At 34.2% G+C, this 13,219-nt stretch overlaps 1 protein-coding gene across 2 annotated transcripts in view; it reads left to right on the plus strand.

Moving 5' to 3' along the window:
• Positions 1-13,219, plus strand: part of wdr11 (WD repeat domain 11) — a 172,749-nt gene that overhangs the window by 83,655 nt on the left and 75,875 nt on the right. For both annotated transcript variants that reach the window (XM_052613981.1, XM_052613980.1), the window contains exons 17-20: positions 3,151-3,257; positions 3,465-3,579; positions 9,622-9,793; positions 10,198-10,306. In XM_052613981.1, coding sequence (XP_052469941.1) covers positions 3,151-3,257; positions 3,465-3,579; positions 9,622-9,793; positions 10,198-10,306 — 503 coding nt within the window. The remainder of the gene's footprint in view (positions 1-3,150; positions 3,258-3,464; positions 3,580-9,621; positions 9,794-10,197; positions 10,307-13,219) is intronic.

The following is a 13,219-nucleotide window of genomic DNA, read 5'->3' on the forward strand; positions in this document are numbered from 1 at the left end:
CACAAATTAAGTACAATTTACCTTGATCTTCAAATTCCAAAAGTTTTCACCCCCCAGCTCTTAATGCATATTGTTTCCTTCTGGAGCATCAGTGAATGTTTGAATCTTTTTAAATAGTTGTGTTTGAGTCCCTCAAATGTCCTCAGTCTGAAAAGATGCATCTCAAAATCATAAAGTCACTGCTGGAAAGGGTTCAAATATGCAAAGATGCTGGAAAACTGAAGAATCTGCAGGAGCTTAAAGATTTTTCTGAAGAACGCTGCTCAGTTTAACTGTTCAGAACAAACAAGGGACTCATGCACAACCATCACAAAACAGAAAGACAGTCGAGGATCATCAGGTAACAGAACACAGTATTAAGAACCAAGGGTTCCCAAACTTTTGAGGGGGTTATTTTGATAATTTCAGCAATTTATTTGTCTTGTGGGCTAAATGTTAATATCTTTTATGTACAATATCTTACTCAGGACAGTACTAAATAAAATATAACATGCATCATACTAACAATATAAATACACCTATGGAAACATTAAAAAGCATTTAAAGAAAAGGAAATAATCCATGTCATGGGACCTTTAATAAAATTTTTATGCAAACGGTTGTTCAGTATGCTATTGTGGACATTTAAAACATTGTTTCTTTGTTGTCATTGAAGTGACCCTGCTTTATTCTTTGTTTTCAGCAAGTGGCATCCAGTTATTAATTTACTTTCATTTCTGACACAAGGCTTTCCTTTACATTGATAGAATTTTCCGTCAATTTATGCTTTCATTGTTATATGGTAGGGGCACCAATACATGTCTTCTGAAATCATACACACTGAAACTAGCAACAGAGAGATTGCTTACGCACACATAACAAAATCATCAAACATGCAACAGCACATAATTCAAAACACCCTAATGTTACTGAATTATATGTTAAGCATATAAAGAGTTATAGGACTGTGATAGCTTTGGACGTGTTGATGGACTCGGTCATTTGATAATTTTTCTCAATCTGATCCGGACTGAGTCTTAACAAAAACATGATTTTCCTCAGCTTTGTATTTACATTTTTGCTTTATTAAATGAAATGTTCCTACATTTAAGTGTTGATTTACATTTACATTTAGTCATTTAGCAGACATTTTATCCAAAGTGACTTACAAATGAGGACAATGAAAGTAATCAAAAACAACAAAAGATCAATTATATACAACTGCTATAACAAGTATCAGTTAGCTTAAATGCAGTACAAGTAGCAAGGGATTTTAAATAATATATTAAATAAAAAGAAAACAGATAGAACAGAAAAAGAGTAGAGCAAACTAGTGATAGAGGTCATTTTTTGTTTGTTAATTGTATAATTAATGAAAAGAAAACAAATAGAATACAAAAAGATTAGAAAGCTAGTTAGATTATTATTATTATTTTAGAATATAATTAGAATAGTCATTGCTAAAGTTAGAGGGTCAAATAAAGATGGAAGAGATGTGTTTTAAGCCAATTCTTGAAGTTGGCTTAGGACCCAGCTGCTCGGATTGAGTTGGGCAGTTCATTCCACCAGGGGGGAACATTTAATTTTAAAGTCCGTAAAAGTGACTTTGTGCTTCTTTGGAAAGGCACAATCAAGCGATGTTCACTTGCATAACACAAGTTTCTAGAAGGCACATAAGTCTGAAGTAATAAATTTAGGTAAAGAGGTGCAGAGCCAGTGGTGGTTTTGTAGACAAACATCAGTGCCTTAAATTTAATGCGAGCAGCTATTGGTAGCCAGTGCAAATTGAAAAACAGAGGTGCGACGTGTATTCTTTTAGGCTCATTAAAAATTAATCTTGCTGCTGAGTTCTGGATTCATTGTAAAGGTTTGATAGAACTGACTGGAAGACCTGCCAAGAGAGCATTGCAATAGTCCAGCCTGGACAAAACAAGAGCTTGAACAAGGAATTGTGCAGCATGTTCTGAAAGAAAAGTCCTGATCTTCTTGTTGAATAAAGCAAATCTGCAGAACCGGACAATTTTTGCAATGTGGTCTGAGAAAGTCAGCTGATCATCAATATCTCCAAGGTTTCTTTCTGTTTTTGAAGGAGTTATAATTGATGTGCCTAACTTGATGTTGAAATTGCGATGAAACAATGGGTTTGCTGGAACCACAAGCAGTTCTGTCTTGGCAAGATTGAGCTGAAGGTGATGGTCTTTCATCCAGCAATAAATGTCTGTTAGACAAGCTCAGATGCGAGCATTTACTGTCGGAACATTAGGATGGAATGAGAGGTAGAGTTAAGTGTCATCAGCATAGCAGTGGTATGAAAAGTAATGTTTCTGAATGACATAACATAATTATTCAATGTAGACAGAGAAGAGAAGTGGTCCAAGAACTGAGCCCTGAGGCACCCCAGTGGTTAGATGTTGTGACTTGGACACCTCACCTCTTCAAGATACTTTGAAAGACCTATTTGATAGATGGTTTGTTTTGTTTGAAAACAGAGTCAGTTTATTAGGAACTTTCAAAGCTGAATTTTCAGTCACATGATCCTTCAGAAATTCTTCTAATATTCTGAAAGAGCTGAGAATATTTTTCTTCATTTTAATATACGTTCAGATATTCATGCAACAAAATATTCTGGGCCCATGACATTTTTGTTAAAATAATAATAAATAAAAAAACGCTAGCTGACATCGTAAAAAAAAAAAATAAATCCTGGCAGGGAAAGAGTTAAGACCACGCCCAAAACAAAATTATGGATTTTATATTGATAGACAAAGCCATTATCATTTAATGCATCATTAAATTTGATGTCATGATTCCAAATTAAACCTGGATCTCTGCAAAGCTTTGCCAAATTGACAACAAACTGTGTTATTGTCACCCCACACTGACCAAACTGAAATGTTTCTTGAGCACCAAAGCAGCATATTAGAATGTTTTCTCAAAGATTTACATTTTTATTACATCTTAAAATAGATTTAAATGGAAAACATTTTATTTTAAATTCTTATTATATTTCATAATGGTAGTGTTTTGACTTCATTTTTGATTTTCTGCATTTCAATTTGAAATTTTTACTTGGCACTATATCAAATAGCAAATGTATTTGAAAACTGGTAATAACAAATATCAACATATTACTTGTGTGCAAGAAACTAACATTATTCTACTCTCTTCCAGGGCAGTATGGGGAGTATTGCCTGTATTGCGTGGAAAGGAGACACCCTAGTTCTGGGAGATGTAGATGGAAACCTAAATTTTTGGGATCTAAAAGCTCGTCTTTCAAGGTAAAAATGTATTACTAAAGACTCTGTAAGTAAAATGTTTCTTAATGCATGTGTGTGTGCAAATTGATTTAATTCCAAAACTCTTCTTAGACCACATCCTAATTGAAATGAAACCTAATAAAGGTCTCAGTTGGAGATATATGTCTCTGTGCATCCCACACTTGAGTTACGTTTAGCCTGTATGTTATACTCATTTACATTTTTCAGGGCTGTACCTACACACCGCGGGTGGGTGAAGAAGATTCGTTTTGCTCCTGGGAAAGGCAACCAAAAACTCTTGGTGATGTACACAGATGGAGCTGAGGTCTGGGACACCAAAGAGGTGTGTGTGTGTGTGTTGTTTTTTTATTGATTGATTGATTTTGATATTCACAAAGCTGCAGAGACCAACTTTTACCCAGGAATTAGGAGAAATCTTAAAGCAGGGTTACTCAAATCTTGCCCTGGAAGACCAATGTGCTGCAGAGTTTAGCTCCAACCCTGATCAAACTGGCAAATTTTCTCAAGAAAAAAAAGTATCTAAACTAATACTGTAAAATATTACCTGGGAGTCAATAATATGGAAGGTTGAAATTTGCTTATTTGTATACAAACACTTAAAATATAGTAAAAACAATAAATAAATAATAATAATAATAAAATAAATTATATTAAAGGGTTAGTTCACCCAAATATTAAAATTATGTCATTAAATGACTCACCCTCTTGTCGTTCCAAATCCGTAAGACCTCCGTTCATCTTCGGAACACAGTTTAAGATATTTTAGATATAGTCTTGAGAGCTTTCTGTCCCTCCATTGAAAATGTATGTATGGTCAGAACGAGTCAATCTTTTGTTCGTTATCTGGCTCAGCTCGGTGTTCATCTTCAGTTCTCTCTTCACAGCAATTCAGTCAGTGTACTGTTTGAGTAAGAAAGCTCTTGGACACAAAGCTCTTACTTTTAACAAGAATTTATCCACAGTCAATCCAAAAATCAGATATAATTGATTATAATGTTTACTAGTTTTAAGGATTTAAACAAGCTCCAGTCTGGATCCAGAACACCTGAGAAGAGATGATGCTAACCCTCAGAGGACCTCAGATGATGCTAACCTTGAATCAACAAACAGAACTAACAATTATTGCTAAATGTGTGACTGAATCATATAATAACTTAATTAATAATATTGATAGTTCATCGTCTAGCTGACTACGTCTTGTATTATTATTATTATTTGTATTTTTTCTAAAATCCTGTCAAATGTGCACAAACTACTAGCTACTACTAAATATTGTAGAAACATAATTTTCTGTAAAGTTGCTTTGTAACGATTTTGTAAAAAGCGCTATACAAATAAACTTGAATTGAATTGAATTGAATTGAACTAGTGGGTGCAGGACAGTAGTTCATTTATGTAAGTGAGTATAGCCAAATAAGCGATCTGTGAAATATTATACCCAAAAATTCTTCATATGGTAGACTACCAGTGAAATTGATTTAAAAAAAAAAAAATAATAATAATAATTAAATTAGGGACCTGACCATGTTTTGCTTAAGTGTTTCTTTCTTTAATTGCTAATGCAACCTTTTCACACCACAGACTAAACAAAATTAAGCATTGCTTGGTAACTGTTCAACAAAGTATTGATAGTTGTGTAAATATTGTCATACTGACAGTTGTCTGCAGTTTTGATTGATTCCATTACATATCTTTCTATCGAAGTTATCTAACATTATCAAGAGGAATTTGTTCTGACACAGTTTAACTCTCTTAACTCTTAACTTTCTAAACTGTAGCAAATAAACTATGATAATGTGAGAAATGTTGAAAGTGTCTGAATACATTTTGGTTTGACTGTATTTTATTTTACAGTGAAGACTATGCAGTGCTATTTTAAATGAAAAAAACAAAAAACAAAAAAAAAAACACGTAAACATTGTGTAAATAGCACAAATAAATAAATAAAAGAAGGAGCATAAAGTACAAATTAAACCATTTCGAACAGGGCCCACTGTACAACCTTCACCAGGACCCCTCTAACCCCAGCTACGGCCCTGGGTTAAGGTACCAAGACAGAGCAATGCACGGTGTCTACTGTAAGAAATAAAACAAGAAGGCATGTGGTTTAAAAGATGGCAAGCACATCTGTATGCAATACAGTTTCATTATTGTTCATTATTATCAGAGCGGCTTACTATAAATAATTTGTGCAACCAAATCATGTTTTGCGCCAGTAATTGAAAAAGTTAATAGCGCAAGTGCCACCAGTGGAAAAGGTTAGTGTAGTTCCCTGCAATGGTATAAATAATTGTTAATATTATATTCAAAATAAGTGATATACATTTTAGACACAAAACTGTCAATATGGAATGTTTGCTCTGTTTGACTAACTATTGTTTTTATGACTTACAAGAAAGAATGTAAGGACAAAATAAATGTATATAATTTTATGTTTGTAGTTTATTTTGAATATACAGTACAGACCAAAAGTTTGGAAACATTACTATTTTTAATGTTTTTGAAAGAAGTTTCTTCTGCTCATCAAGCCTGCATTTATTTGATCAAAATACAGAAAAATGTTTAATATTGTGATATATTATTACAATTTAAAATAATTGTTTTACATTTATTATACTTTAAATTATCATTTATTTCTGTGATGCAAAGCTGAATTTTTAGGAACATTATCACATGATCCTTTAGAAATCATTCTAATATGATGATTCATTATCAAAGTTGGAAACAGTTCTGTTGCTTAATATTTTTTCAGAACATGTGATACTTTTTTGGATACTTTGATGAATAAAAAGTAAAAAAAAAAAAAAAGAAGAAGCTATGTTTTTAAAATATAATTATTTTGTAATAACGATGTACACTACTGGTCAGTAATATGGGGTCAGTAATTTTTTTTTCCTTTTTTTTTAATAAAATCAATACTTTTAGTAAGATTTATATTATTAGAAAATAAATTTTTTTCTTTTGAATAAATGCAGTTCTTGTTAACCTTTTATTCATCAAATATATTAGACAGCAGAACTGTTTCCAACACTCATAATAAATCAGAATATTAGAATGATTTCTAAATGATCATGTTATAGACTGGATGTTACATGTGGCACTGAAGGCTGGAGTAATGATGTTGAAAATTCAGCTTTGCATCACAGGAATAAATTATTTTTTTAAAGTATACTCAAATAGAAAACCTATTATTTTAAGCTGTAATAATATTTCACATTATTTACTGTTTTTTTCTGTATTTTTGATCAAATAAATGCAGGCTTGATGAGCAGAAGAAACTTCTTTCAAAAACATTAAAAATAGTAATCTTTCCAAACTTTTGGTCTGTACTGTATTTAATTAACCCACAAAATAATTTGAGTTTAAACAGTTTATGAGGAACAATCAAAGCTGACTTTCAAAGCTGAATTTTCAATCACACGATCCTTCAGAAATCCTTCAAATATTCAGATTTTCAAAAAAAAAAAAAATATTATTATTATTAATGCTGAAAAAAGCTAAGTTTTTTTTATATATATATATATATAAATTGAAAGAACAGTATTGTAACATTCATCATATTAATCGTTTTTATTTATCATTGTGTGTGCTAAATAAAAGTTTAAATTTCTATACTGACTCCAAGCTTTTGAATGGTATAGTGTATATTTAGTGTATATCTAGTGATTATGATTTGTACTACTAAATATGTAAATAATATTTGACCTTCTATCGTCTCAGTCTGTAAAGATGAGCTCTTGTCCTTCAAGGCAGCCTGAAGTAAACTTGTGTTACTGAATGACAATAATAACCCGAAACAAACTGTAGCACACTGTAACATGAAAAACTTGTATCGATGTTATTGGTTACTTCAGTCACACAAGCTTACATCAAGATGCCTTGAAGGACAAGCGGACGAGGAAGATGACACCACGCTCCATGTCTATGTCTACTGAAAGCTCATCTTTACTGAGACATTCGAAGGTCAGATATTATTTATATATTTAGTAACACAAGGCACGACGTATTGCATACAAATCACCACAAGAGCTTTTTTTTTTTTTTTTTTAATGCAGAGAACAAAAAAAATAAAAAAAAATAAAAAGAGGGCCAAAATCTAAACAAAATTAAACAAGGAGATCAAAGGCAGAGCAAATCTAACAGTCCTTATAGCTTTCTTATTAGACACTGAGATTACATTCAAATAGTTTTCCATTTCTTTTAGGTAAAGAAGACAGGTTTACAGTTGGAGAATTTGCATTTATGAATGTGAAATTTGTTGAGGATTTTTTTTTTTTATTAATAGCAAAACGTTATTAAAAAAATAAAAAAACTTAAAAAAAAAAAATAATAATAATTTGTAGGTTCGGAGTCCTAATACCCAAATATGATGTTTTTCATATGTACTGAGAAGCCTGGCAAAGTCTTACAGTTGACAAACCAATATCATCCCAAAGTTTCATCCAGGCCTATCTAAAGGGTTAATGGTTATCACCTAGTGATAAACTGTAAAAATAACAAATGTTACCTCTTCCCCACAGGGAAAACCACCAATAATCAAGAATCTCACACACACACACAAACACTATAATTTGCTGTTATATTAGCATCCACAGTATTGTTTGTATCCATTATGAAATAACTAAACGCTAAAAAAATTGGTTTGCTTCATATGTGAAGTTGGCAATTATAAAAGAGCAGAAGTCGTGATTTAAATAAATTAGGCAATAACTTGCCTGGTTTGGATGAATCTTTGTGATTTCTCTTTGTTTCATCAACTCAACATGTATGTGATGAAAGCATAGACTGTAAAGAAAGATGGACGATGTATCTCCACTTCCCTCCACTATAGAAAAGTGAAGCCAATGCATCCTGAGTAAATTACGCCATTTAGAGCCTGAGTCTGTGCAGTAGAAATTAGTTTGGAGCCTGAGTCTGCACAGTAGTGTCGTGAGGTGGAGCCACAGTATCAAACTCCCACAGACTCAATCAACCACAACAGGATGCCCCATTTTTACATCATCAAATTATTAGATAAAATCAAAGTAACCCTAACCCTAACCCCTAACAAAAAAAAAAAAAAAAAAACATATATCAGCATGATAACTAACTTAAATTAAAATTTGCATTTAAAAAAAATGTGTTGTATGTTTGCTACAGCATACAACACAACAGGACACCACCTGACAGCATCCACTACGGCACCACAACCACTCCTTGAGGCACCAATAGCCAGGGAGGCACCAACAACCTTTTGAGCTAATTTACTTTAGCCATATGTTTAATTCTATAAGTGTAAGTGCCACACCTCAAATTTAACATCATTCAGGGTAGGGGTGTAAGAAAATATCGATACACATGAGTATCGCAATATTTTGTTTGGCGGTACTGTATCTAGTCTTAATATGTTTCTCTAGTAATGGAGAATGAAAGAATTGTCCTCTAATTGCTGTTTCAGTGTACAAAGCTGAAGTGTGCAGTCATTTGAGCTTTTGTAGTAATGTCCAACGCGGGAATGTGTAACGGGCGCCGCCTTGGTTGAACCGCTTGCTGTGTCCCATGTGAAGAGGCTCATGCGGGGCGAGGCAGGCTGCAGGGTTGCCGGGTGGCTGCAGCTTTCTCTCATCTTGGGGGCGTATTGTGCAGTTGGGGTGGTGCTCGTGTCGTGGCTTAGGTGATTCCACGTGGAACATAAATACAAACTGAAAAACCTGTGAAAATCCAAGTGGAAATGTTCAACATCTTTATTTACTTTGTTTTACAATTCTTAAATTTTCTTCAGGAATCCTGTAAGCACTTACTTTTACATTGATATTAGCAGATGCAATTCTTTTATTCAGATAAAAATATTGTTGTTACACTTGTACACTTAAACTGTGAACCTTTAAACAGGGTCTAAAAATATATATGGTCTTTTTATAAAATACATTTTATACATATTATGCATTTAACTAAAAGATCATGTAAGCACTTTAATTTATCCCCCTTTCCTCATACTGCAGAAAAAGTGGTTCAATAACGTTGATTGTTACAGGGACTGATTACTGCAAATGCAGATCCCACTGTGTTCTGGTTAAATAATTTGTATTTATTTATTTATTGCTAAGGTTTGCATACGGTGGTGTGTTCTCCTAAAAATATATCCTATTCCTAAAATAAGAGATATCCCAATATGTCGCCTTGCTTACAGTAACCCAATGCATTACAATGCATTGTGTCGCAACCCCTGTATCATGATATGTATCACACAGCCCTAATTCCTGGGATACTGGAGCCTATTCCAGCATCTTGGGCCACAGGTGGAGGAAACACCCTTGCACACAAACTCCACTTAGAAAGGCCTCCTAGCTTTCTTTAAAGATTATACTGTCATATACTTCTACAGGTGCAGATGGCGAGCAGCATCCGAGTGGGGCGCAATGTGAATTATAAGATTCTGGATATTGACTGGTGTACATCAGATAAAGTGGTGCTGGCATCAGATGATGGCTGCGTGAGAGTGCTGGAGATGGCCATGAAGTCTGCCAGTTATAGAATGGATGAGCAGGACCTGACGGGTAAGTTTTTAAAAACTGTCAGGTTACAGAGTTCTAGTGTAAAAACTGTTGTGTAATTAATGCTAAATTTTGTGTTCTAGGGTTTGTGTACAACAGTTATAATTAGTTTAAATTTAGAATGGAACCTTCTGGTTTTGGTTTAAAATACATATAAAAACGCAGAAAACAAGTGACCAGAAGACATTTAACATCCAAGATTGACAGATTTATCCCAAGTTTAAATTAAGTACAGTATAAGTTAATGGAAAGTCCCCATTTGGATATCTGATGAATGTGTTGAGGACTGCATTAATTATTGTGTTTGTATGCGCATACAGTATGCTTTGACATATTTTATTTTTCTCCCTATTGGTGTACAATAGACTTTTATCGTATATGTATGTATGTTCCTGTCTCTGTTTCAGATCCAGTATGGTGTCCTTATCTCCTATTGCCACGTGCTGCTTTCACACTGAAGGCCTTCCTTCTACTGCAGCCATGGTCCAACAAATTCACCATGGACATTACTCATGTGTATGTGACAGCTTCATAATTCCTTCACATCTGTATCCATTCAAAAGTCTTTCACAGCACATTTTATTCCAGTCTGTTGTGCTAGCTATTTCGTTGCTGGTGCTATTGACAAAATCTTACCTTTAGGCACTAAGGCTTTATTCCTAGACAAGCTAAAAAAAAAAGTAAAAAATATCCATAAAAGGAAACATCAGAACACCAGTACATTTGCACAGACTTATTACGGGAACCTGTACTTTCTTTTTGGTACTCAATGATTTTGGAGTTGATGGTTACATAACATAAAAAAAAAACATTATGCGATAACTGATCACGAAAGAATTAAAAAATCAAAATATATTATCCACTCTCCCTGTATATATTATTTCGATTTCTTTAAGTATAACAGTGTATTGGGTAAGATATACCCAAGATAATAATGAAATCAATTACTTAGTTTAATAAACAGTAAATATTGTCATTGAGCTCCATGGTTGACACCTTATGGGCATGCTGATCAAGCAGACAGTAATTAAGTGTGCATAGCAGTGACAGGAATAAGCGAACACTCTTTCCTTTGTGTGCATCCCTAGTTTTATACACAAACATAACGGTGGCAATGGAGATTGCAAATGCCCCCATGTCAACAACATTAGCCGCTTTTCCACTGTCGGGCCAGTGCGAGCCAGGGCTTAAAACGGGACGTGCAGGGCTAATAGCCTCGGGCCAGTAGCACCGAGGCCAAAAAAAGTGCGGTGTTTCCACAGTCGAGCCTGAAGCTCCGCTGCGCCTCACTAAAACCCGCCCTCTACACGCCTCTCAGGAACAACTTCATGTAACCCCAAATGGTCACATTTAACATGTTTACTATGGTAACATTAATGCCTAGTGTGTATAGTCTTTTGCATCGCTTATAAATATTTATAAAATAAAAACAAAAAATATAAACGCTAAAATAACAATAAAACGCTTATAAAAACAAACACGCCCATACCCCAACAGGACCTCACCCCTATTTTAATAACTCCACCCCACACGTACATGCGACCCTGACAGCGACAATGGAAGAGTCTGCTTTTTTTATCTGCCATTTCCCGCTATCTGTAGTTGATCTTCTCATATCAATCCTGTGCACTCACTAGACACGCCCTTACTGCTAACTGGCTGTGAGAGTGTTTTGGAACTCAGTCCAACACTGGTCAAAAGCATTTTTCAAAAGTTACAAGTTCAAATTCAAATTAGGTACCTACTCAAACAGAATGTGATTTCAGCTTATGATTTTCTGTCTTGTGTAATCCGTCATGTTTAAAAAGGATCAAAAACCATAGAATTTACCCCACTTTGTGGAGCTTGATTTTTGCAGTGATTAACATGTTTCTTACATTATACGACTTGCTACAATTTGTTTAACCTTAACCTTACGCAATGCGAAGCCTTTTTCCTTCTCAAGCATATTTGGAAGATGTATCTGTGTCTATATTCCAGGATGACTATACCAAGAAACACTATGCCAAATTTGTGAAATAGTGGTTCAGTGAGAATTAGGTATAATTTCTTGTATGAATTGGCCACCAGAGAGTCCTGAGCTTAACCCTATCAAAAGTCTTTAGGATGTGCTGGAGTCAGCTTTACAGAGTGGTTTGACACTTGACTTTTTTTCTTTTTTTGAGCAAGCAGTGTAAAGTTGACTCTAGCCCATCCCAAATCCTTTCAATAGGAAGTCATCGTGGAATATGTACATTGGTATAGTACTGTGCAAAAGTCTTAGGCCTCTATTGCCCCCCCCCCCCCAAAAAAAATGGTTTTAAGTCTGTTATTTATGTTTTGCTGTAGTGTGTCAGTAGGAAATATCATTTTACATTTACAAACATTATTTTTGGCTTTAAATGTCTGACAGCAGCCAGCGCTCCACACAGAGATCTGATATCATCATCATCCAGTCTTCCAGGAATGCCATGAAGAAACAAAACAAACGGACAGACTAAATCCAGAAGAATTTTGCCAATGTCTCCAAAACACTTCAAGAAACCTGCAAAGCTACAGTACTGAGCAAAGTTGTAGGCACTTGTGTAAAAATGATGTAAAGTGAGGATGCTGTCAAAATACCACGCGGTGACCACATAAATGTGCATAAAAAAAGAACACACTTGTGCATTGTTTTTCAGGTAGCTTTACAGGTAGGTTTCTTGAAGTGTCTTGGAGACATTGCCACAGTTCTTCTGGATTTAGTCTGTCTCAGTTTGTTCTTTGAGATTAGATCTCTGTGTGGAGCACTGGCTGCTGTCATACTCCTTGTGCAATCAAAAATCTCACTGGATTATTACAATTTATGGCAAAAATAATGTTTGGAAATGTAAACTGATTTTTACTACTGACACACTACAGCAAAATATAGAAATAACTGACTTAAAATCATTTTTTGTTGGTGAAAATACTAGTGACCTAAAACTTTTGCACAGTACTGTACATCTTCCAACATGGTTAGAGATAAAAATCTACGCACTGCAATATATGTTGAAGTGTGCCCCCTAAAAGCACAAGCACTCTAATCCCCCAGTTACTATGATCTAGAACCACCACTGATTGTCAATACCTGCAATAGCATAATAGCATATTGATTGAACTAGTATTATTCTGCTGTTCCCTGTAACAAATTGCTTCAACTGTTTTTTTTTTTTTTTTAGGGTTCTCATGATTGTTGAAAATCTGGAAATATTATACCTTATGATATTTTGTCTACTAAATGTTGGAAATATTGCTCCTTTTGATTACTTGTGCAGAGTAAAACTTGCTCATAAGCCAGTTATTTCATAAGTGGTTAGAGTTTGTTTCATCACATCTGTTTTCAGTGTTGGGGAAAGTTACTTTTAAAAGTAATGCATTACAAGATTGCGTTACTCCCTAAAAAAGTAACTATTTACGTTTACATAGCTA

The sequence above is a fragment of the Carassius gibelio genome, chromosome A13, assembly GCF_023724105.1.
Source record: "Carassius gibelio isolate Cgi1373 ecotype wild population from Czech Republic chromosome A13, carGib1.2-hapl.c, whole genome shotgun sequence".
Lineage (NCBI taxonomy): Eukaryota > Metazoa > Chordata > Actinopteri > Cypriniformes > Cyprinidae > Carassius > Carassius gibelio.